This window comes from Panthera leo, chromosome E1 (assembly GCF_018350215.1).
Source record: "Panthera leo isolate Ple1 chromosome E1, P.leo_Ple1_pat1.1, whole genome shotgun sequence".
Lineage (NCBI taxonomy): Eukaryota > Metazoa > Chordata > Mammalia > Carnivora > Felidae > Panthera > Panthera leo.
The window spans coordinates 38,075,446-38,099,080 of NC_056692.1; the positions used below are offsets into that span (position 1 = coordinate 38,075,446).

At 54.7% G+C, this 23,635-nt stretch overlaps 2 protein-coding genes across 3 annotated transcripts; one reads left to right on the forward strand and one right to left on the reverse strand.

The window, feature by feature from the left end:
- Positions 1-1,037: 1,037 nt before the first annotated feature.
- On the forward strand, positions 1,038-5,542 carry RPL19 (ribosomal protein L19). The gene is made up of 6 exons (XM_042916602.1): positions 1,038-1,122; positions 2,054-2,160; positions 3,453-3,575; positions 4,201-4,321; positions 4,858-4,968; positions 5,338-5,542. Exons 1-6 carry the CDS (start codon positions 1,118-1,120, stop codon positions 5,459-5,461), a joined length of 591 nt encoding a protein of 196 aa, XP_042772536.1. The 5' UTR covers positions 1,038-1,117; the 3' UTR covers positions 5,462-5,542.
- A 4,596-nt stretch (positions 5,543-10,138) lies between these two features.
- Positions 10,139-23,177, reverse strand: STAC2 (SH3 and cysteine rich domain 2). Of its 2 annotated transcripts, none has more exons than XM_042916939.1 (11): positions 22,724-23,177; positions 15,628-15,934; positions 15,192-15,286; positions 14,917-15,007; positions 14,188-14,300; positions 14,025-14,097; positions 13,871-13,932; positions 13,286-13,383; positions 12,849-12,900; positions 12,363-12,500; positions 10,139-11,743 (listed from the first exon to the last, which is right to left on the reverse strand). In XM_042916939.1, exons 1-11 carry the CDS (start codon positions 22,811-22,813, stop codon positions 11,639-11,641), a joined length of 1,224 nt encoding a protein of 407 aa, XP_042772873.1. In that variant the 5' UTR covers positions 22,814-23,177; the 3' UTR covers positions 10,139-11,638. The 2 variants fall into 2 exon arrangements, with proteins under 2 accessions (XP_042772873.1, XP_042772872.1); XM_042916938.1 differs by having other exon boundaries at positions 15,189-15,286.
- Positions 23,178-23,635: the final 458 nt, after the last annotated feature.

Consider the following 23,635-nt stretch of genomic DNA (forward strand, 5'->3'; position numbering starts at 1 on the left):
TGGATTTTCAATCTCTTCTACCTCGCTCGGCTGTAAAATGAGAATGACATCAACTGTGTTGTTTTGAAGAAGTGGCATAAATTTTGCTTTTCTTCCTCTCTTTCCTCAGCTCTTTAGCAACCAGGAAAGTTCAAATGATAGAGATGGGTGATTATAGAGCCAAACAAGTAGTTAGACCCAGGACTCAAATCTAGGTTTCTTGAACCCTAGAATAGTCTCTACGGGTTTTTGCATTGGGTGTTTCAGAGCAGGAGAAAAGAACTATGGATGTCCCTGTCATTCCATTTTTTTTTTTTAACTTTCACAAGTATTCATTCACTCAGCCAATGCACTATTTCTCAAATGCTTACTATATGCAGAGCCCCATGCCTCCTGTAGTACAGACAGTGTGAGCCAAATAAGACTGGTTCCCATCACCAAGGAGCTTGTCTTCATGTCCTCCTTTGCAAATTAACTCATATGGTTTTCACAAGGGATGACAGAAATATTAGGATTACGTACACTTTACAAAGGAGCAAACTGAAACACTAAGATAAAGGACTGCAGTGGCGCAAAAACATAAACTAGTGTCTTTGGTGATCTACCCTGTGCTGCACGGGTTCCCAATGTACTGCGACAGTGAATAAAAGGTTTCTCTTAAACTCATCTCTACGCTCGTTATCTTCTCTCACTCCATTCACTAATCCCAAACCCCCCACCTCCGCCCCGCCTCGCTAATAAAACATCATTCCTGAGAATCCAGGACGCCTGCAAAGAATAGGCCACTCCAGCAAAACTACAACCCGCCTGCGCCCATCCAGTCGTAACTTCCGGCTTCCATTACCCACGTGATCAGGTACGCTTGCTGCGCATGCCTAGTAGGAAGCCGGGCTATACCACTTTGCCTCACCGAGAGGGTATATTTTGTATGTTTTTAAGTTTAAAACCGATTCCCGAGATTACGCTTGTATTATCTCGGTATTCACAGAAGATAAGAGTAAGTTTAGGGTGGCAGGAGATGAAAGGACCGGAGGAGAATATGGCGAAAGCGGAGCAGGGGATGGGCTCTCCCCTTCACAGATAATGGGAGGAGCCTGGCCAGAGCGAGTTCTTTCCTTTCGGCGCTGCGGCCGCAGCCATGAGGTGAGGGCGCGTGGGCCTCTGATTCTAGCTGATCCGAGGTGCGGGAGGGCGACAGGGCTTCCTTCCACGGCCCCGGGTGGGAGAGATGAGGTGGAGGCTGCCCTGACGCAGCCGGTCCCGGAGCTTGGGCTAGGCCGGAGCACACTAGGCCCCGGCCTCGAGGAGATGGGGGAGAGCGTCCCGAGAACTCTAGGCCGCGGGGAGGGCGGGCCCCGTGCCCTATACGGATCGCGGGTGACTTGCGCAGGCAGAGGAAGGGCTGCGGCGGGGACTAGGCTGTGGTCACCTTACTAGCTGGGTGCCCCGAATCGGAGCCGGTCTCTGCTTCCATGTGACGTAGGACACGTCTCTCGTAGGCCGCGGGCCTCAGACTGCTTGGAGTGAGGCGATCCCTAGCACTTTAACGCCTTCCACCCCATGGACGGTACATAAGAAAACTCTTAAGGCTAGCAGAACATAAGTTTATTACTGTGGTAAGACGAAAACTGGCCCAAGAAGCAAAGGATTAGCAAACCAGATACACCTGCCTCGGACTCTTCACATTAGACGCTTGTTATTAGAGCTCAGTCCAGGAAGGGCAGAAGCCCCCTCTTCATCCAATTTTATCCGGTTTTACCTCTTTTTCCAGAGGAGAAGCCTCAGGCAGAAAAGTTCCGGAATAGCTTGGGCTTTGTTTTCATTCCAGGACAGCCCGTTGCCCCACAGGAATGCCCAGCACAGGGTTTAACAAAGGTCTTGCTATAGGAAAGATACTTAATATGGGGTTGGAGAAAGAGATGTTTGCCCTGAATACTGAGGGCCTGCACATCATCCACTTTCCATGTTGTGTGTGTCACAACATTAAATGATTGGAAGGCAGGTCTTGCTGGGGATGCTCGTTTTTGCCCTGGAATGGATTCCAGGGCCTGATAGTGTTTTCTGTTTGTCACAGTATGCTCAGGCTTCAGAAGAGGCTTGCCTCCAGTGTCCTCCGCTGTGGCAAAAAGAAGGTCTGGTTGGATCCCAATGAGACAAATGAAATCGCCAATGCCAACTCCCGTGAGTTCTTGGGATCTTCTTCACCTTATCCCTTCCTCATTCTTTATGAGATGAAAGATTTCACGATCGTATTGACTCTTAACAAACCTAGGAAAGCTCATAGTCTGGGGTTTTCTAAAATGGAGGGTCCAAGAAATTTGGAGATGCCAGAGGTCCTGTCCCTGCCGTTTGCCAGAATGACAGGATAGAAGTCAATGAAACAACCCAGTGTCGTATTTATGATTATTGCTAGAGTTGATATTTTGTTTTACAGCTACGTGAAGGAGTTTTGAGGAGACAGCACAAGGACTGGGAGTAGAGATGGCCAGGGAAATGGTGAAGTGATGGATTGGGCAGACCTGGGGCCTCAGGCTTTAGCAAAGGCCGCGTGGCGTATGATTATTCAAGGCAGTTAAACAGGTGTCAGTCCTGCAGATAGCAACATAACCCACATTACTTCCATGTAATCATTGTTGCAGAAAAAAGTGTTCAACGATCTTTGTTAAAGATAGTAAGGCAGGCTTTATTCAGGACCATTGCTGCCAGTGTAGGACCACTGCAATGGGATTTTACACTGGGGGACAGATTGCTGTCCAATCTGAACATAGCATGGTCAAGTAGGAATTCGTGGCGAAGGAGGGTGATGTGACGGTCAGTGTATGGAAGATTATTAAAAGGAAACCTTGGTGTCAAGGGGGATTCTGGCTAAACTGAGCTAACTGGGTTGTTGCTAAAGACCAGGCCAGGATGATCAGGCATTGCCTAGGAAATGTTGGTGGATGAAGAAACTGATATGCTATCGGGGTAGGGGCTTCTCCTTAATTAAATTGACTTAAGCAGGCTTCTTAAAAAAACTAGAATTTACAAGGAAGTGCATAGGTGGGCCTAGGAGATGGTTTGGGAGCCTGAAAGTTTGGTCAAGCAAAGAAGGTTGGTCAATATCAGGGAATTCCTTAACCAGTTTGAATTCATGGTATTGTGATATGTGCTCAAAATATCCTAATCTTCAGAACAGTGGGTAATAGTTGAGACAGGATCTGAAGGACTAGGCCATATCTGCACACTATTTTGATCACACGTCCCTAAGTACATAAAATTTGAGTGTGCTGTAAAACATCTCGAGAGATAGGGGGGAAAATCTTAACAGAAGAGAAACGAGCAGAAGTTCTAGTATTTGTACCATTTTGGAGCCCACTGGGCCAGGGATGTGAGCGATGTCTCTGGCTTGTCCTGTTTGGACTCTGGATCGTGACTGGTATTCTTGGGGCTAGGCCCCAGCACACTGACTAGATAGATACATTATGTTTTCCCAGGTCAGCAGATCCGGAAACTGATCAAAGATGGGCTGATCATCCGGAAACCTGTGACTGTCCATTCCCGGGCTCGATGCCGGAAAAACACTTTGGCCCGCCGGAAGGGCAGACATATGGGCATTGGTAAGTGTGTTCTTCCCCTTTCTCCAAGACTCAAATTAGAGCTGCCTGAGTCTAGACTGAGCTATATCCAGGGTCTACCCCGCCCCATTTTGTCTCCTCTTAAGCCCTTTTCTTACTCCTTGATCTTTAGTGAGCTTTCTTTGTGTGCAAATCAAAAAGTTGACGATAGTGTTGGAGTTGAAGGTATTAGTAAAAAGAGGTCCTGTTTATTGAGCCCCTACACTATGCCAAGGATTCTATTGGGTGTTTGAAAACGTTGCCCAGCAAATTCTAAAACTACTTTCTAGGGTTAGGATAATTTAGGGAGGTGAAGGTCACACTGCCTTTAACTTACCGTACTGCCTTGGTGCACACCCTGTCATACACACGTTATGCACCAAGTGAATGGGGAATAGTAGCCTTGTTGAGGCTTCCTTAAAATGAATAAATGAAAGAAATGCTTAGTCTCATTATCTGTAAAATGGAATTAATAGTACTGAAAATGAGTTCGGGCACTTGCCACATGACTGAATGAATTATAAAGTCTATTAGAAATTGGTAGCTGTCCTTGTGACCAGTCAGCTGGCTCTAGTAATGGACTTGAGACCCAGGGCACTACAGTGGGCTTAACTTCTCTTCCCTACAGGTAAGAGAAAGGGTACTGCCAATGCCCGAATGCCGGAGAAGGTAACCTGGATGAGGAGGATGAGGATTCTGCGCCGGCTGCTTAGAAGATACCGTGAATCTAAGAAGATTGACCGCCACATGTAAGCACACCCTCTTCTTGGCCCACTGAGACTCATTTGGTACTCTGACAGCTTGTTCTCTGCACAGACCCGCAATCTGCCTCCATTGGCCTTGGGGAGGGAGCCGTGTCTTACGTTTGTTATTGTTTTTAATGTTTATTTTGGGAGACAGAATCCTACGGGGCTTCATCCACGAACCTCGAGACCATGACCTGGGCCGAGATTATGGGGTCGAATGCTTAACGGACTGAACCACCCAGGCACTCCTGTCTTAGGCCTTTTTAAGAAAAATTCTTCCATTCTTTCCTTTGTTGTCTGCCTACCCCCTCCTCCCCCCAAACACACACCATCAGAATAGCCCAAAAATTGAACTTACCTGCCAGGCAAGCTCTTGTATCTGGAAACTGCACAAAAAGTCTTGGTTTGGGGGAAACAGTCCGTACAGAACAGAGAGGAAAGGAACCTCGCATACTTAGGGACTTGGTGTAGAGGAGCAGACGCCGGGCCAGCCTCTGATCCCATCACTGACTAGAGCCTCTGCACCTTACACCCTGCAGGTATCACAGCTTGTACCTGAAAGTGAAGGGTAATGTGTTCAAAAACAAGCGGATTCTCATGGAGCACATCCACAAGCTGAAGGCAGACAAGGCTCGCAAGAAGCTTCTGGCGTAAGTTTTTTCAGGAATTGGCCTCTGTCGTGGGGGCAGGTTCTTTGATCTTCATTACAAAGGTTCTTCTGAGACATTTGAAATACACTAATGCATAATTTTGACTTGCTTTGACAGCTTGTCTGTCAGACAGCAGTCTGTCCAGATCATAGCTGTTGTGTTAGAAATCTGTCCTCCTCTGTTCCCTACACCACCTACCATCATTGCAGGGTAGGGACTGGGTTAGTGGAAGCAGGAGCTCTTGGTGGCCCTGATGACTCATTCCTCAAGCTGACTAGGCTCAAAGGGAGAGGTCTGGACCTGTGCTTCTGTATACTGAGCAGCTCATTCATTCTCAAACTGACCCATCTTTTCTCTTCCATCATCCAGTGACCAGGCTGAGGCCCGCAGATCTAAGACCAAGGAAGCACGCAAGCGCCGTGAAGAGAGGCTCCAGGCCAAGAAGGAGGAAATCATCAAGACTCTGTCCAAGGAGGAAGAGACCAAGAAATAAAATCTCCTCTCTGTTGTCTGTACATAGTGGCTTTGGCAGCAACACAGATCAGTTCTTCAATAAAACAAATCTTTCTCTGTCTGTCTCTGCGTCCGGAGTTTTTGGCCGTGTGGTTGGTCTTCACTATTTAGAGGGTCAGAACTAACCACACTGAGCATTGGGATGCCGGCCTTTCCTGGGTGCCTGTTTCCTTTCTTCCTTGACTCCCAGCATCTGGTTGTGCTTGTGTCCCTCCATCCGTGGAAGAAAGGGTTTTTTGTTTTTATCTTGTTTTAGTTGAGTATAGGGCTTAATCTGAAGGGAGGGGAAGAATGGCTTCTACCCAAGCCTCCAAAATCCTGTGCTTGAAAACTGCCCTTCACGGCAGACAGTGGGGGACATGTCGGAAGTGGTGTAAAATGTTGATTGGGAACCAACGGAAGTTGTGACATCAATTGTCACATTGTTCAAACAAAGTCATCAGAAAGTAATATGCATGGACTTGCCAACTGTGCCCTGGGGTCCAGGGTTGAAGTCTATGCCAGAACTCCACTGCCACCAGCCCAGAATCTATGCCACCTGGACTTTAACTGCCGACCCCATCCCAAGCTCCCCAAAAGACCTTGAGGTCTTTGGAGCGTCCCAAGTTCTAAACTTTTTTCCTACCAAAAGGATTTTTGGGGGCTCCTGGCTGGCTCAGTAGGAAGAGCATGCAACTCTTAAACTAGGGGTCGTGAGTTTGAGCCCCACATCGGGTACAAAGATTAATGAAAAAAGAGTAGTTTTTTTAAGTTTATTTTTTGAGAGCGACCATATGAGCAGGGGAGGGGCAGAGAGAGAGAGAGAGGGAAACAGAACTCCAAGCAGGCTCCAGGCTCTAAGCTGTCAGCCAGAGCCCCACACAGGGCTCAAACTCACCGTGAGATCATGACCTGAAAAAAATTTTTAAGTGTTTTGGTTTATACCCATCTCAGGGCATAAAGGAAAAAGCTTTTCTCAGCAAAAATTGAAATAAAGGCACATGATGTGAAAGCCTGTTGAAGCCATTGTGAGTTGCTTAATGAGTTCATACCCCCTTTTGTAAATAGTAAATTTTATTTTGCCACTTAGCTGGTAGTAAGAACCGCCAATAAATTCTTCAGTAAAGTATCTGCTCTGCGAGCCAAGGACTGTTAGGCACTTTACACTGACTCCTATTGATTCTCTAATCTTCATAACATTGTAAAGTAGGGTTATTACCTTCTCTACTTCGCAGATGAGGGAACACATGAAATGCTGGCTTCACATGGCTTGTGTTGGTGGGAAAATGGATTCAAGATGTTGAAGTAAAATGGGACTTGGTAGACATTGATCAGCTTTGGGGGACTGGGCAGGTGACGCTTCTGGTGTCAGAAGGAACCAACTGGGTTAGGGACGATGGCCAGATGTCCAGGCGGGAAGCATCAGTCAGCCAATTAAATGGAGGGCCAGAGTCTAGGCTGGGGAGAAAAGTTGCATAGAAGGGACCGTCTCCTTTAGTTCTTGGCACAGGGAGGACTGGCATGCCTGTCCTGGTTTCCTTCCTGCCCTCCACCCCTTTCCTGAGTGTGAAGGGGGTGTGAAGGCCAGCGGGGGACTTCAGGGGATGTGTGGGCAGACGCTCCCATCTGCACTTGCGTGAGCAAGGCAGGACTAATGTGTTCTTGGGAACACCAGACCCCTCCTACTATGTCTTTAGGGTCCTCGTCCAGTCTGGATAGGGTGGGGCAGGTGGGTAGCCCAGGACAAGAAAGCCCAGACTCAAAGACCCAGAGTCTTATGCACACCCATATGCATCAGAACCTGCTTTTGGGGTTCCTTCCCTGTTGCCACTGTAGCAACCTGTGTGAACTTTATCCATCAGCTCTTGACTATAATCCTTTGCCGTTCCAAGTGTGGGGAAGCTGAAGGGAAAGAGTCTTGGTCAAGCTCCCAGCTTGGATCGCAGGACACGGACACCTCCTTCCCAGGCCTGGCTGGGCCACAAGAGGAAGGGCATTGAAGGCCACCCCACCTCCACGCCCTCAGGCAGTGGGGGGACGACAGGAAGGAGAAAAAGGTAACCCAAGCATGGGACCCTCCACCGGGCGTTCAAAACTTGCAACACAAAGCTGGTTTCCACCCTGGACCAGGAGATGGTGCTGTTCTCTCGCAGGTTGCTGCAGGTGTAGCAAACCCTCACTTTTGGGGTTGTTTTTGAAGGAGTTGAGGTGGGAGGTAGGAGCCTATCTCTTGGGAAGCCTTGGATTTAATCACTTCTTTCTGAAGCTCACCCCAGGCCTGGAGGTTACTTCTTTCCATGGGCTGCCAACCCCTTCCTAGGGCAGTGTCAGGGAGGGCCCCCTTAGCAGGCCGATCCCCTAAAGTAACCACTGGATCTCTTCCAGGTCCTGGAACCTTGGAGAAATTCTGATGGAAAGAAAGGTCCATTCTCTCAAGATCTTAGAACTAGTCCCACCATATAATTTTGCATACCCTTTAAAGGGGTTCACGGCCCTCAGATAAACACTCCCTGAGCAAATCCAATTCCATTTCTGGGGGAGGAAACTGAGGCCCAGAGAGGCTAATGACTCCCCAGAATCTCAGCACCGTGTGAGCACCAGCACCTTTGACCCTCCCGACGACGTGGGAGACTATGATTCAGAGTAGGTCGCTGCAGAGGTGCCGGGCAGCTGCTGTGGGGCCACGAGCTGGAGAAGGGGGACAAGGCCAAAGGGAGGAGTGCTAGCAAGGTGGGTAAGGCTGCACAGCGGGGGCTCACTCTGTTTGTGTCACCGCCCCCTCCCCCCTCCCCGCCGACCTCTGGTATTCACCTCTCTGCTCTTTTAGGCCTCCTGTCTCCATTCCTAGGCTCCCCCTTTTTTTTGCATCTCTCCGAAATCTGGCTTCATACTACATATGCCCAGTTAAGCTCAGGCAGAGATGGAGGGAGGGAGGGCATGTGTGGGGCAGACAACGGAGCCAAATGGTGAGCTGGCACCACCAGTAGCTTCCTGGGCATTCTCTGCCCCAGGCCAACGGTGTTGCTGGCCCAGCCACCCCCAGAGTGGGCACAGAGGAGGGCAGAGGCTATAGTGGGGGCACCAGCTGTTCCCAACCCCCAGGCTGTGAGCATGCCGTTAGTGGTTCAGCCACCCGAAAAAGCTGCTGTACTCAGCAGTGCGGCAAATGGGCTAGGGAGGAGGCGGGGGTCCAGGCCAGCTGCCTGCTGGTGGCAGACGCAAGTGGAGTGTGTAGAAGGCTTGGCTGAAAGGCTCTCACTCTCTACGGTGGGGTGGGCTTTCGATTCCTGGAGCCCGTGGCCCAGTATCCTGGGGCGTCTCTATTTCCATCTCATTAGTTTAAGGCACTGAGGGACCCAGGTAAGGAAAGAGCTCAACCAGGGGCAAGAGACATGATTTCTGAGATTGTCTTGGTCACCAACTTGCTGGGTGACCTTGGGCAAGTTACTGGTCCACTCTGGGCCTCAATGTCCCTCTATATAAAAGGGGCAAGGTCCGGCTGGATAAGCTGTATGACCTTGAGTATGCCACCTAATATCCCTGGGCCTCAGTTTCTTCATCTGTGAAAAGGGGAGACCACCACTTTCCTCACTGGGTCACTGAAGGGATTAAATAAAATTCCTGGCATGGTTCTCCAAGCACAGCAGGTGCCACTTTACGTGAGGTCCCCTCTCTTTAAGCCACTGGCCTGGGTTTGTGACGCTTGTTTTCATTCCCCCCATCAGAGGTCTTAGAAAGAGGAGGTCATCCTCCTCTGGCTCACCCGCGGAGCTCTAGGACCTTCCCTGGGTGAAAGGGCCCAAAGAAAGCTCAGCGTCTGGTCCCACCTGGCCTACCTTGCTTTGGGGAGAGGGGACCGGGGAAGGGGGGGCTGGGAGGCAGAACCGGTGGGTGCCTGTCAGAAGGGGCAGCCCCCACCCCCTGCATTCTGGCGGCACTGGCGGCATTGCCCTGGCACCCCCGCAGCCCGCCTCTCCCTCCCTCTGCTCTCCCCTCTGCCTATAAATAGCACAGGACGTGCCTGCCTTGGCGATGACGCGGCCAGGCGGGCGGAGGGGAAAGAGGCAGCTCTGCCGAGAGCAGGTGGGCGGCGGGCACCGCTGCGGGAGGGGCGCCGCTGCCGGCCCCCTTCGTGCCAGGCTCTCGATGACGGGCATGATTGAGTCATCTCAGGGCCCCACTGTCGACGACTGTTCCCGCCGCCAGCCTTTCTGCCTGGGGCTTGGGGGGCGCGAGGCTGACCTCGGGTGGTCTCGGAGGGCACCGCTGGGTCGCTGGGTCGGCAGAAAGGGTCCTAATGCACATGGTTGAGTGCCCGCTCCGCCCCCCTGGGGACACGGGTGCGCATCCAGCCTGAAAGTGACCTCAGCCCCACCCTCTCCCCTTCCAGCTTCCCGCAACATCCCCCACCCCACCCACCCCACCCCCACCCTGCCGCCCTGTTTTCTTCTCAAACTCCCCCCCAGATCCCCCATCTCAGGCTGGGGAGGTGGAAGGGAGCGGGGAGGTATGGGGACCCCTGCAAAATCGGGGCCAGCCCCAGCACCCCACCTGTCAGAGAGCCACAAATTCCTCCACCTCCAGGCTTGTCTTCTTTTGGAACCTCCAGCCCCCGCCCCACTCCTTGGACCTTTGCTTCCTCTCTCCCCAGCAGATACACAGAGCAGACAGGTTGGGACAAGAAACATTTATTTAGGGGCCTGGGGGCTCAGCAGTGCCCCAGCCGACCCATCATGCAGCCTTATGTACAGTGGGCATTGGGCCCGCCCCTGGGATATTGCTGAGGGGGGCCCCATGGCAGCAAACAGGGCAGTGTGGCTTGAACCCCCCTCCAAGGGGGAGAAGTGGAGCAGGGGCCAGTGGGTAGGAGAATGTGTCCCTTCCACTGTATGGGAGGGTGTGACTGTGCCCAGGACGGGGACTGGCATTGGCTGGCACGATCAAGGGCACAAGAGGAGGCTCTGAGCTTGGGGGGAGAGGGAGGTTGGCACCAGAGAAAAGCAACCTGAAAGGGAGGGGTCCTCTTCATGAGTGCCAACCCACCAACAGGGTGCCTACCCCCTTCCTTTCCTGGTGGCCAAACACAATGATTTGCTGCCTTGACTATCTCCCACTCCCTCTTCCTCCCAGAACTCTGTGTCCAGGACAAGGGCACAGATACAGCCGGAAGAGGGACCCCTGCACCGAAGGAGGGGTCGCAGTGTTTCCTACAAAGCCCAGAGAAAGGGAGTGAGGAAGGGCCATCTGGAGGTCAGTCCTGAGGGCTGGGCTCCTGGGGGGGTGGCCTTGTGAGGCCTGGGACAGGAACTAGGAAATACTGACTCCCTGGGGCTGGTTGGCCACGGGGGACCAGGGAACTTGCAGAGTCCTGACAGTGAAATGGGGACTTGTTTTTTGTTCTCAGTCGGTTTCTGTTCATGTCCTTCTTGAGTGTCCTTTTCCGGTGGACAAGGGTACGATGAGGCTGTTCTGTTCTACTTGAGGAGACAGTCTCTGGTTTGCAGCGCTATCCCCGGAACTCGGCCCTCCCCTCCTCTGTCCGCCCAGGTTTCAAGTAATAGGAGAGATTTCCGCAGAACTTTCCTGAGGAGTGATGGAGTGACAGAGGTGGGGACACCAGGAGGTGGACTCAGGATCCTCCTGCAGCCCCGAATCCCCTCCCAACCCAGGGCAGAGAGCTGAGGGATTTGGGAAGTCACCTTCCCAAGGTCCCGCTTCCAAAGCGGCAGCCGCAGGGTCACACACACATAGACCCAAGCAGAGGCTCTGTGGGGAGGGGGGAATGGTGTCGAGCATGCAAAGGTGGTGTGGACATGAGAAGGCTCTCTGGACAAAGCAGCGAGAAAATTCCTCAGGAATGCCCCCCTCCCCAGGGCCGCACTCAGCATGGCAAGTGGGGGTGTCTGGGCACTGGCTGGACCCACCTGGAACTTCCTCATTCCCTCCCACTTTCTCCTCCTTCCTCACCCCCGAGTCCCAGAGCAGCAACTCCCTCAGGGCACCCTGGGACCCAAGAAATAAAACCTTCCTCTGTGCAGAGGGCTCCCAAGCCACGGGGGGTGGCTCCTAGGAGAGAGGCAGAGGGAGGAAGAGTGTGGGCAGATGCCCGTTCCTCTCCAGGGCCAGAAGCAAGGGCCAGGCTCGGGCAGGGGTGGCATCTGGGTTCTCTTGGCTCCTCTCAGATCTCGGTCAGGGCGTCGGCTGGCACCAGGCCCCGCTTCTTGCCGCTGCTGACGCGGATGAAGCCGTCAGCATCCTTGCTCCTGCCCACACCCACACAGATCTGAGTGGGAGAGACACAGAGCTGAGTCCTGGCACCTGCCTACAGCCCTGGCCCCGAGTCCGGCTGATGGCTCCCAGGGGGCCACCCCGGGGAATGATGGGACCAGGATCAGATGTGGTTGGAGACATCAGCTGGGGTGATGGGAGCAGATCCCATGAGGGCACTGGGCACGGCAGCAAGACCAGAACATCAGCAGACACTGAGCAGCACTTCGGGGCTGGTCTGAGCTCCACCTCCTCCCCCCCCCCCCCGCCCCGCCCCCACCGCCCTGGCGGAACTCCCATTTCACAGAGGGGGGAAGGGGAGGAAAAGGGCTTGCTGGGGGTTATGCAACAAGACAGAGGTATAGCCAGCATTCAGACCCAAGCCTCTAGACTCCTAATCCAGTGCTCTTTCCCTCCCCCAAGCTGTCTCTAACCACATTCAGCCCCCTGCCTGTGTCGGTCACCAGCCCCGATTCCCAGCAGGGTCTGACAGGAGGCCCCGCGGTCACACCTTTCTAACCTGCCTTCCCTCCTGCTGCCAGGCTGCAGTGTCCTCCTCCAGGGCAGTCACCTGTGCCCCCACCGCCTCTCTCCCATGTCCACCTCTCCAGCCACTGCAGAGCCCAGGCACTCACCTGGTTCTCCTTGAGGCTCATGTACCCCTGTTCCTTGTTCCCGGAGAAGGGTTGGCAGCTGCGCCAGACGTTCTCTCCTGGCCTTACGCGCTGCACAAAATTGGCTGGGAAGAAGCCAACCCGGTCGCCAATCTTCCCCTGGGGATGAGGCTGGCAATGAGCACCAGAGCCCCCCGCCCCACATTGATGCAACTCAGAGCCAAAGCCATCAAACTCCAGATCCTGCGCTCTCTGTATCCAGAGCCCCCAGTAGGGTGGCTTCTGGACTGCGATGGGCATGAGGTGGGTAGAGGGACAAGGCTGAGGCAGGGAGGGTCAAGGTGAGAGCAAGTCCCAAGTGTTGGTCCTATGGGCTTGGCTAGGGCACGTGGTGGGAGGAGGGGTGGTCTTTGGGCCCGGAGAGAAGGCGGGGCAGTGCCAGTTGAAGTGGTGGGAAAGGGTCGGGTGCCTACCGGGGTGTCTCTGCTCCCCACCCTGCCAAGTCACCTTCCACCAGTCCTCGTTAGAGTCATCCACCAGCAGGATCCGGTCCCCAGGCCTGGGAGGACAGAGCTGGGGTCGCAAATGGACAGGAGGGACCTGCCTTTTCTGCATCTTAACCATCTTGGGTCCCCCAGGTCCCCAGCATGCCCCCCCTCCACAGCGGGGGGAGGATTCTTGACGCCCTCGGAGGACACTGTGACCACAGGTACAGCAGACTCTCTCTAGAACAAACCCCGGGCGGGGCAGAAGATATGACATCAGCACCAGTCCCTTTTGGACTGTGGGCAGTCTAGCTCTTCTTTGGGCTCAGCTGCCTCAAGCATGCCAGGAGAAGGTTCCCGAAGGTCCCCCTCACACTCATGTTCCAAGGTCTGGGAGCAGAGCCCTGAGGTTGGAGCCAGGTGGCTGTCCAGGGGGGCCGGACCACAAAGAGGACTTACTGCAAAGCCAGGTCATTGTTCTCTTGGGGCAGAAACTTGTAGAGAGCGACATAGGAGTACATGGGCCCCACATCCTTCCGCAGAGGGGGTTTTGCGGGCTGTGGAAAAGTCTGGATCAGTGACGGGAGGGGGACACAATCTTCGCTCCACCCACCGTTCACTTGCCCTGACCTTACCCTCTCTGGGGGGGTGGGGAGAGGTTGGCTAGGAGGTGGGACACAGTGCACCTGGGTCAATGACAGGGAGAGGTCAGACTCTCCTACCTTCTGTGTTCACCCTTGGGGGACTGGGCCAAGGATGGAGAAGGGGAACACTCCTCTGCCTGCTGCACCCTGGAACTGCCCACTCGTGGGGAGTGGGTCCAGGAGTGGGCACAATAGCCATTGGCTCTGCGGTGGGAGGGCAAATACCCCCTGCCTTCCTTGCCTCCTCACCCTGGCACTGCCCATCCCCGTAGGCTGAGGACAAATGATGGAGCGGTGATACTCCCACTCACCATGCTCTTGCCCACCTATGCATCAGTGACAAGAAGGGACATCCCCTTCCAATCTGGCCTACGAGGGCTCAGCACCAGCATCACCTCACCTGCTGTCCAGGGCTCTTCTCCTCTGGTCCTGACCCTTCACTCTCGGCCGGGGCTGTGAACACTAGAGATGCCAGGGCAGGGCCAGGGCGTCAGGCAGCAGGGAGTGGCCTGCACTGTGTTCCATTCCCGCCTCTGGCTCCCACCTCTACTCACCACTGTCGCCAGGGCCCTCCTCTGAGCTGCGGATGCTGCCTTCCCCATCCTCGGTCAGCTCATCCCGCTCACTCTGGGGCCAAATGGGGGGGAGGGCTCAGTCCCCGGACCCTCAGCCTCAGAGACTCCTGCCCCCCAGGCGCCCCTCTGGTGCCTGACATACCAGGCTCCGCGTGGGGGACTCAGAGGTACTGCTGAAGCTGGAGCGGTTCATCAGTGCCAAGGAGGTGCCATAGCGCAGCGTCTCGTAGACGGGGTCTACCTTCCCGCTGGCCCCTGCCAAGGAGCCACCCTAAGGCTGGGCACCCAGCTGCCAGCCTTGCTCTGCCCTGAAGCCCCGGATCACTTTCACTCTCTCGGCCCCAGCCAAGATGTCCTTCTTTTAACCACCTGCCCCATCCCTCCCCCAGGACCCTCTCTGCCCACACCAGTCTTCCCCAGATCCTCTTGGACTAACTCCCCATCCTTCATATCTCTGGACACCTTCCCTATCCTTGCAGATGAGGACAGCGCCTACCTTATCCTCTATTCCCTATCCTTCTCGGTTCAGGCATTCGTGCAAATGGTGATTAATGGATGATTTGTGTGATTATCTATTTCACGTCTAGCTCCCTTACTAGACCATGAACTCCACCTTCTTCAGTGCTGTGTCCCCATGTCTAGCACAGTGCCTGGCACTTAGTAAGTGTTGATAAAATGCCTGTTGAAGGATGAATGAGTGAATGGATGGATGAATGAATGCATGAATGAACCCTACATTCGGGACAAGGGCATTCAGAGAAGGGAAGTGCCAAGAACCAGAAGAGCCATGCAACTCAGGTGCCCATCTGAGGAACGTGTGGGTTTCTCACCACACTACGGTGGGATCAGGGGCAATGGGGGGGACACTCACCAGTGGGTGGGGACTCTCTGCTTGTGACACAGGCTGGGGGTGGTTCATGCACCAGGAGGGGGGAGCTGAAGTTTCGACGGAAGGAGGAGGACTAAGGCAAGAGGGGGCAGAGAGAGGGCATGGGGATGTCACAGCCCACCGAGAGCTTGGCCTTCCCCAAGCCCAAGGACTACTCCACAGGAGGAACCCGCCTGGAGGGGGGCGCTCATTCCCCCACATGCCAGTCCTGGGGAGCACTCACAGCCAGCCAGCCCTGCATGGTCCCCACTCACCACCTTGCCTGGGCATTGCTGGTGGGAGATCTCCTCGGAGCACCAGAGGTGGACGCTGACTTTGCACGTCTTACACCGCAAACCCTGCTTGGAGTTTCCTGGGAAGAATTTGGCGTCAACAAGAGGGATTCGGCAAAGGAGGAGGCATCCGAGGGCAAGGAGCAAAGAGGGCAGGTTAGGCCATGGGACAGAGGAGGGGGGGTTGGGCATCCTCATGTCCGCCTCGGGGTCTCGTGCTTACCCCTCATACAGTCAAGGCACCGAAGCCTGAGTTGTTCGTACCCACGGCGACACTGGACACCCACCCCTCCCAAAATTGCTCATTTGTCCACCCAGCGTGAGGGGCACAGTTAGGACTGCGGGCCCAACATCAGATGGTTCCCTAGGAACACTCTCCACACCCACCCTGGCCCCTCTCCTTGACAGGCCAGGCACCTACCCACAATGATCTGGTGGCATAGCTCACAAGGGCTGGCTCTCTTGAAGACGTGTTCCTGGAAGCTGTGCAGCCTTACTGGTTTGAGTGGTGCCAGGGGCCGTGGGATTGGGCAAGGGGAGGGGGCCGGGGTAGGGAAGCTCCCATCTGTAGATGCCGGTGGTGGGGAGGGAGGGGGCAGCGGGGTCGGGGGCGTCAACAGCACCTCAGTGGGGCACTTGAGCTCAGAGCCTGAGCGAAGGAAGAAGTTCTCCACGCTCTTACTTCGGAGGATGGTCTTGAGGGAAAGTGAGCGCTTGAACCGCTGGAGCTGAAAGGGGAAGCAGGGGTGGGGGTGGGGGGTTATAAGTGGAAGCCAGAGGGGACCAGGTCCGGGCCAGGATGTCTCCTTGGTCAGTGGCAGCCTGAGGCGAAGGGCCAGAGGTGAGATGAAGTACTGAGAGGCTGCCACGTTCCAGAAGGTGGTCACACTCCCGGATGCCCACGGGAGCCCGGTGGGTAACCTCCCCGAGCCAAGGGGTTCTGGCTGGGCCCGCCAGATTGGAGTGGTGAGGCCGGAGGGTGACTGGCCGGTCAGAGAGCAGCTGCTGGTGCCCTCCAGACAGCGTAGGCCTGTCCTCGGGGCCAGCCCAGCAGTGCCAGGTTTTCCACTTTTTCAAAAGAAATCTAGACTCTTATGTGAATTTGGATGGAAACAAATTCAAGAGGTTTTATTTCCTTTTTTTTTTTCATTGCAGAAAGGGTAGTGTGCTATGTTTCTTAGCCTTGCTTTTCTCACTTAACAGTAAATCTTGGAAATCATTCCATACCAATACATAAAGACTTTCATCATTCATGTTTATAGCTATGCAGGATTTCATTGCATGGGTGTACCATTTACTCGAGTTAAAAAGAATAATACTTTGGGGGTGCCTGGGTGGCTCAGTTGATTGGGTGTGGGACTTTTGATTTTGGCTCGGGTTATGATCCCAGGGTCATGGGATTGAGCCTGCTTAAGATTCTCTCACTCCCCAGGTGCCTGGGTGGCTCAGTCGGTTAAGCATGTGACTTTGGCTCAGGTCATGATCTCAGGCTCCCACTGACAGCGCTGAGCCTGGAGCCTGCTTCGGATTCTGTGTCTCCCTCTCTCTCTCTGCCCCTCCCCTGCTCATGTTCTTTGTCCTCTCAAAAAAAAAAAAAAAAAAAGAAAGATCCTCTGCCCTGCGCATGTGCTCTCTTTCTCTCCATAAAATAAAATAATAATAATACATGGGGGGCACCTTGGTGGCTCAGTCGGTTAAGTGCCTGACTTTGGCTCAGGTCATAATCTCGTGAGTTTGAGCCCCACACCAGGAGCCCACTTCAGATTCTTTTTCCTCTTCTCTCTCTGCCCCTCCCCACTCTCTCTCTCAAAATAAATAAAAACAAAAACTTAAAAAAAATAGTAACACTTTGGGGGCTGAACAAAACATGCCAGGTCCCCAGTTTTCCATGTGTTCTTGAGAGTGGGGGAGTGGTCATCCTGGACCCTCATCCTCAAGGCTGATTCTTCCTCCAAAATATCTCTCTGGCGCATATAATCACCTCATCACCTCCACAACCCTGCCCTGGTTCAGGTCCGGAACCCCTTGCCTCCACCCTGCCCATCTCCCCCTGCTCTCCATACACCTGCCAGGGAGGTGATCCCTGACCTTGCTAAAAACTTTTCATGGCTCTTCAGGACACAGTCAAGGCCCTTGCCCCAATCATGAGACTCTGCAAGTTGGACAAGCTTTCCCTTCCAACCCATGCCTTCCACCTGCAGCCCAGACATGGGGATTCTTGAACTCAACCATGTTTTATTCCTCCAAGCTTTTGCTGTGTTTGCCCTCTTCTCTGCCGTATCCAGTGAGTACCCTCTTTATCCTTTGGGGTTTCCAGTGACTGTTCCTCCTTTGGGAAGATGTCTCTTCTTCTCCAGGAATTCCATTTAGTATAACCACTCCCACTCCGGGGCCCATTGCACCTAGTACTGACTTCCATTATAAATCCAATCTGGTTTACGTGGTGGTCATTTACTTCTTATCCCCCCCCCCCCGCAGGAGACTGGAGCCCCTTGAGGGCAGGAACAGTTGCTTTAACATCCTCCCGGCCCCCCACAACACACACACAGCCTCAGGACATAGTAGGTGCTCAGTGAATATTTGTTGACTGAATGATGACCCAGTGGCTGGAATCCTACGTGCAGCCCATGTTCTGGAGCACAGGGCCAATTCTGCAGTGAGGCCAGGGTTACTTCCATTGCTCACCCCAGCATACCATTCTTGAGTCTGCCCAGAGTAAAGTCTGGAAACATCTCTAGCCAGATCCTGGAACCTCTTCCCTCCTATCGATAGCCCCCTTACCCCTGCCCACATATTCCCATCAGTGATAGATAAAAGGGGCCAGTGGCCTGGCTTCAGGCAGGGAGACTTGGCCAGGGTTCCCAACTGGCACATCAAGCAGCCTGTGTGGCCCTAGGGAGGCCAGCAGGCAGCAAGACATAGGGAAAAGCAGAGAGGGACACATTTAAGGGTGTCTGTCTGGCTCAGTCAGTAAAACATGTGACTCTTCATCTCAGGGTTGTGAGTTCAAGCCCCACAGCGGGCATGGGGTCTACTTAAAAGAGAGAGAGACAGAGAGAGAGAAAGAGAGAGAGAGAGAGAGAGAGATTTGGGCATGAGGCAGGCCCCAGTGTGCCAGCTGGGAGGACAGAGCCTTGGGGTGCCTGGCACGCTGAGTTCCCCAGCTCTTTCCAAATTCAGCTTCCTGGATAGCACTATGGGCTTCTTTGTGTGTCTAAGAGAAGCAGGGCCCCAGGCCTCAGATACCTGGGTGTTAGGGCAGAAGTGGAGGGCCAGAGGGACAATTAATTAGAACACAAATGTATTCTGTGAGCCAGTGTGGCATTGGAGGCTCTCACAGGCCCAGAGGGGTGGGAGAACCCCTCACGATTCTGCCCAGGGGCCAGAGCATAGAGCACAAGAGGTCTCTGGGAGGATGTGCTGGAGGTGGGTGCAAAGCTAAACCGACCACCTGAAGGCAGGTCACTTCACTTCCACTCTTGGGCCTCAGTTTCCCCACATCCAAGAGAAAGGAGTCGGGACTAGATGCTCTCTAAGCAACACAAGGCTCTGGGTCCAAAAAGCAAAAACCTAAACTTAATGATATGATGAGGGACTATCATGTCAGAATACTGGAATTGAGGTAGCACTTCATATGCAGCACCTCATTAATCCTGGCATTACCACCCCCGAGACACTGATAATCACTGTCCCACTTTGCAGATGAACTCATAGGCACATGGGAGTTAAATCACCCACCCATAGCGAGTCCTCAGCTGGTAAGTGGCAGAGACAGAACTTGAACCAGTGGCTCTGGCTGTTAAGTCCAAATGACCAGAAGGACCCCGCTGCTCCGGGCTCTGCCGTGGCCCTCACCCCTGCCTCTCAGCTATGCCATGGGCATGGCCACCAGGTCAATCATGAAATTTAGGGTTGGAAGGAACCTGAAAGACTGGCCATCTAGAGTGGTCCCCAGCCCACACTATCATCTCACAATGCCTTGGCCATGTCACTTCTGAGTGGTTGTCTGACTCTGTTGGTCACCTCCTGTGGCAGGAAGCACACCCTCTCTTGTGCCAGTCATTCCATCTTTGGGCAGCTGCAATCGCTGGAAAGTGCTTCCCTATATAGAGCTGAAACCTGCTCCCTGAGATCTTTGCCTATCGGCTCTGCTCCTCCCTTGGCTCCCGAAAGGGCTACTCCCCTCTTCTACATATCAGTCCTTCAAATATTTGAAGACATCAGTCATGTTCCCCCCTCCCAAAGCTGTTGTTTCCATAGTAATCGCCACAGGATGAGATTTTAAGCCGCCTTACTCTCCAGCCTGTGCCCCTTCCTGGTCTTCCCTTGGCCCCAGTGCCAAGAGCTACCTCTCTGCAGGGTACCAGAGGTCTCTGGAACAGAATGTTCCCCAGCACTGGGGCAGCCCCAATTCTGCTCACTGACTCCCTGGCTCAGCTGTGGGTTCCAGATCCCAGGAGGACAGAGAAGCAGGAAGGAACAACATACTACCTGGAGTGGCTGGCAGATGTCAAGGGTTGTGGCTGAAGAGCAGGATGGGGGCACCTCTTCCAAATAGCTTGATGCCTGTCCACTCAGAGACATCTAGTTTGAGTGCCCAAACCTCATTTTGGCTCAGCCTGGCCAGGCACTCCTAGTTCCCAGAGAGGACTTTTTCCTATCTCCCATCAGCTATCTTTTTGGTGCCCCCAGTGTCCCAGGAACCATTCCCTGGCATAGGGAGAAGTTGCCATGTACCTTGGCAAGCTGGCCCCCCTGGATGCTATTCCCTCCTGATGATGCACCAGGAGCCTGTCTGGCTTAGAGCCTGGACCACCAGGCCTGTTCTTCTGAATCCCCTCCCAGAGGCTGGGTTTGGCCAGCCTGCCTCCTCCCCACCTCCCCACATACTGGATGGTCCCTTCTATTCCTCAACTCCCCACAGCATCTCCTTACTTCCCTCCAGCTCCTGAAAGGGCACTAGGCAGCTGGCGGTGGGTGGTGGCGGATGTGGCACAAGCTGACTCAGATGGCAATGTTGGCATGGCAGGGTCTTCCCAGGGATGGCACTAAAGGGGGTGATGGTACCACCCAGCGGTAGGATGGCATGGGGACCCAGAGATGGCAATGGTGACACTAGGAGGGTCACGGAGTAGCTTGAATACAGGGATACGATCCAACCTTAGGGTGGGAAGGAGACTGGGCTTGGGCTGGCAAGAAATGCCCAGGAGACCCCAAGCACTGACGAATAAGCCTGGAATGCTGGCTTCACTGCCTAATGGGCACCAGCCCCCTCTGTTGTACCTGCTTCAAGCTGAGTTGGGTGGGCCACAACCCTCTTCCTTCCCCCTCCCCAAGCCCTATAGTCTGGAGACCAAAGCTTCTTAGGGACAGGTTGAGGTGGGGGGAGCTAAAGGGGCTGGCAGGGCTCTGAATTCTCTCCCTGCCCACTTCTAACCTCCTGAATATCCCCACCCAGACCGGCAGCCCCGCCTGTATTGTTATAACAGTCCTTCGCAGGGGTGAGATTTAGGGGAGGGGGGTAAAGGGACAGGGCAAGGTGTGCAATTCCCCTCCCCTCTTGCTCTTGGGATCTCTATGGCTCAGGTTCAGAGGTGATAGCACTGGATGGTCCTTGGGCTAGGAGGAGGGAGGTACAGACCTGCTGGGCCCTGACCTCCCCCTGCCCACAGGGCTGAGCTTGCAGCCTGGGGTTTGCTGAGGCAGCAAGGCCCAGGCTCCTGCCTGCCTTCGGAGAGCTCTTAAGGAGGGGGGCGGGCAGCCAGGCCTCCTGTGGGAAGAAAGGCAGGGCCTGGGAGGCCCCCATACCCTTAGGAAGCAAGCATGGGAATTGTGTATGTCTGTCTTGAGTGACTAGAAGCCAACTGAGAAGGCCAGGGATATTGGAACTCAGGATGGGGCTCAGCTCCCTGGACCCTCTGGGTTTTTTTTTTGTTTTTTGTTTTTTTTTAAAGCTGTCACAAATGTTACAAACAATATCCTCCCACCCCCAACACCTCATTCCTTTCCTAGTACAGACCTGGGTCTCTGAGAGGCAGTTAACTCTGTGGTCTGAGAGACCACAGTCTCATTCTCAGGAGGGGGCAGAAGAAGGTCAAGTTGGGATCTGAAGACCTTGACATGGAGACCCAGTGGGTCCCTCTGGTTTAAAGGTGGAACGCTACCTGGGGTATCTCAGCCAGGCGCTACCCTGCCCCTACTCATCTACCCCTGGTCATTTTCTTGATGACCTTGACCTTGAATTAACCTCATACCCTGAGGGGTGGCTTAGACAGAATTAGGAGCAAGATAGACATTGGAAAGAGCTCTTGACGCCGAAGGAGCCAAAGACCCCACCCATTTTTGGTCTTTAGTGGCCCCCCTCCTCATCTGGACAACAGGAGCAGGTGGGAACAAAACACCAGGGTGCAGAGGAGAGGGAAGGAGGCTTTGGCCTGAAGTCTGGGGAGGGGGCAGAGAGCACCCTTGACACAGCCTCTTTTTCTCTCCCCATCCCCAGCCCGCTCAGCTCATGTTGCTCCCCCGCAGAACTTCTTGCGGGTCAGTGTGAGCACCTAGAACTTGGAGAGGAAGCAGACAGATTAGAGGTGGGGGTTAAATTTAAGTGGTGGCCTCCCCCAATCCCTTCAGCGCCAGGAGTCTGGGCTCCGCCTGCCTTCACTGGGGAATAATTTATTCATTGTGACTCCCGCAGGAGTAACAATCATACATAATTAGTGTTAATTATGACATTCATTAATTACGATGACTTCTCTTTTTGCTTCCACCCACCCTCTCCCCGGCGCCCTGTCCGGCTCCGGGGGTGGGGGGTGGGGCTGCCTGCCCTTCTGCTCTGGAGCCGCAACAACAGTCCCCCGGTCCCCGCCCGCGATGGCCAGCGCTGCGGCAGCCCCCAGCGCGCACTCGGAAGCTACGCACCTCGGGCCGTGGCCTCACATCCCGGAGCCTAACCTGGTTGGGAGGGGGGAATGCAGGACTGCAGTGGGTCCGAAAGAGACAACCGGAGAGACTCAGAGATAAACATATAGAGAAAGCGGGAAAGACACCAAGACCGACAAACAGGTTGTAGAGACATTTTCAGAGAGACACAGGCAAAGACAGAGGGACAGACTGAGCTACAGACATAGACCTGCGGGCGCGAGAGGGGTGCGCCTCGCACGCACACACCGGCGCGTACACCGGCCCACACCCGCTACACACCGCTACACGTTCCCGCCGCCTTCGCTGCGCCGATTCCCTCCAACAAAGCCGAGTTACAACCTCCCGGGAGGGTCTCGGCAGCGCGTCCGCTCATCACGCGCGCAAGGGCGTGTCGTGCTTGTGTGATGTGGGCTCCTTGCGGCCCCTCGTCGCGAACCCCCTCGCCCCGGTCGTCGCGCAGAGCCTTCGGCATTACACGGGTCCCGCTCCCGTGACCCCCGGGCCATCCGAGCCCACGGTGGTGACCGCGTCGGGAAGAAGGCGCCGGGGCTGGGGGGCGCACCGGGCAGGGGTCCAGGCCTCTTCTCCCGAGTTACCTTGGTTTCCTGGAGGGCAGAGACGGTCCCCGGGGGGGTGCGGGTGGCCGCGTCATCCGGTTCGTTCTCCTTCTCGCTCATTTCGGTCATGGTTGGGGTAGAGAGGAAGAGGGGGTGCCAAGACCCGACGGCAGGCCCCCTGGGGGCAGGTGGCAGGTGGCAGACGTCTCTCTGGGACCCTCAAGCCCTTTTCCAGACACTGCCCCCCAGTGAACCCCAGGAAAAATCCGCCCCAGGAAAAAAGCGACCCCCCACTCCCGGGAGCGGGTGGAGAAAGTTCCCGGGTTGGCCGGTGAAGAGGGGTAATTACGGGGAGCCGCTGGAGCCGGACGACCCCGGGAAGGAGGACCGAGGGTCTGCAGAGGATGCTGCTCGGAGCGAGGGGAGGAGGGAAGTGGGGACGCGGGGATGTGCTGAGGGAGGGAGCGGAGGAGCAGTCCGTGTCCGGCCGGCTCCGCCGTCCTCTGCGCCCGCCCCCCATCCCTCTCCCCCTCCCCCCGCCGGCCCCAGCCCGGCACCCGGAGGCCCCTCCGCCCAGTCCTCGCCTTCCAACTTTGATTTAGGAGGTCGCCTGGTCCCTCCCCCTTCCCTCCTAAGCTCCCCCGCGCCGCTATGCAAATCAGGTTCTCAGCTATTGGCTGCCGTGGTGGCCAGGAGCGTGAGATGGGCGGAGCCTGGGGGGGGCTCGACAAGATGGGGAGGAGCCTGAGGGGTAAAGAAGTGAGGAGGAAGTGGTTTTACACTAAAAGACCCGGAATGGGGGCCGTGACAAAGTGGAGGAAAGATTTGGCAGATCACATTCGAGTCTGGGCGGGATTGAGGGAAACAGAAAAAAGGTTGGATCTGCAGGATAGCTGAGAGTGAGATCGAAGTTAGGACCCTCTGATAGCGAAGTAGTGGACAAATATGGAC

Excerpts from the sequence above, each read along its gene's own strand:
- RPL19 (XM_042916602.1), top strand. Across the intron at positions 2,161-3,452 it reads AATCGCCAATGCCAACTCCC|GTCAGCAGATCCGGAAACTG; the intron begins GTGAGTTCTTGG and ends ATGTTTTCCCAG. Across the intron at positions 4,322-4,857 it reads AAGAAGATTGACCGCCACAT|GTATCACAGCTTGTACCTGA; the intron begins GTAAGCACACCC and ends TACACCCTGCAG.
- STAC2 (XM_042916938.1), bottom strand. The coding sequence starts at position 22,813 with ATGACCGAAATGAGCGAGAAGGAGAACGAACCGGATGACGCGGCCACC. Across the intron at positions 15,287-15,627 it reads ATGCCACCAGATCATTGTGG|GAAACTCCAAGCAGGGTTTG; the intron begins GTAGGTGCCTGG and ends AATTCTTCCCAG. Across the intron at positions 12,501-12,848 it reads CTAACGAGGACTGGTGGAAG|GGGAAGATTGGCGACCGGGT; the intron begins GTGACTTGGCAG and ends CCTCATCCCCAG.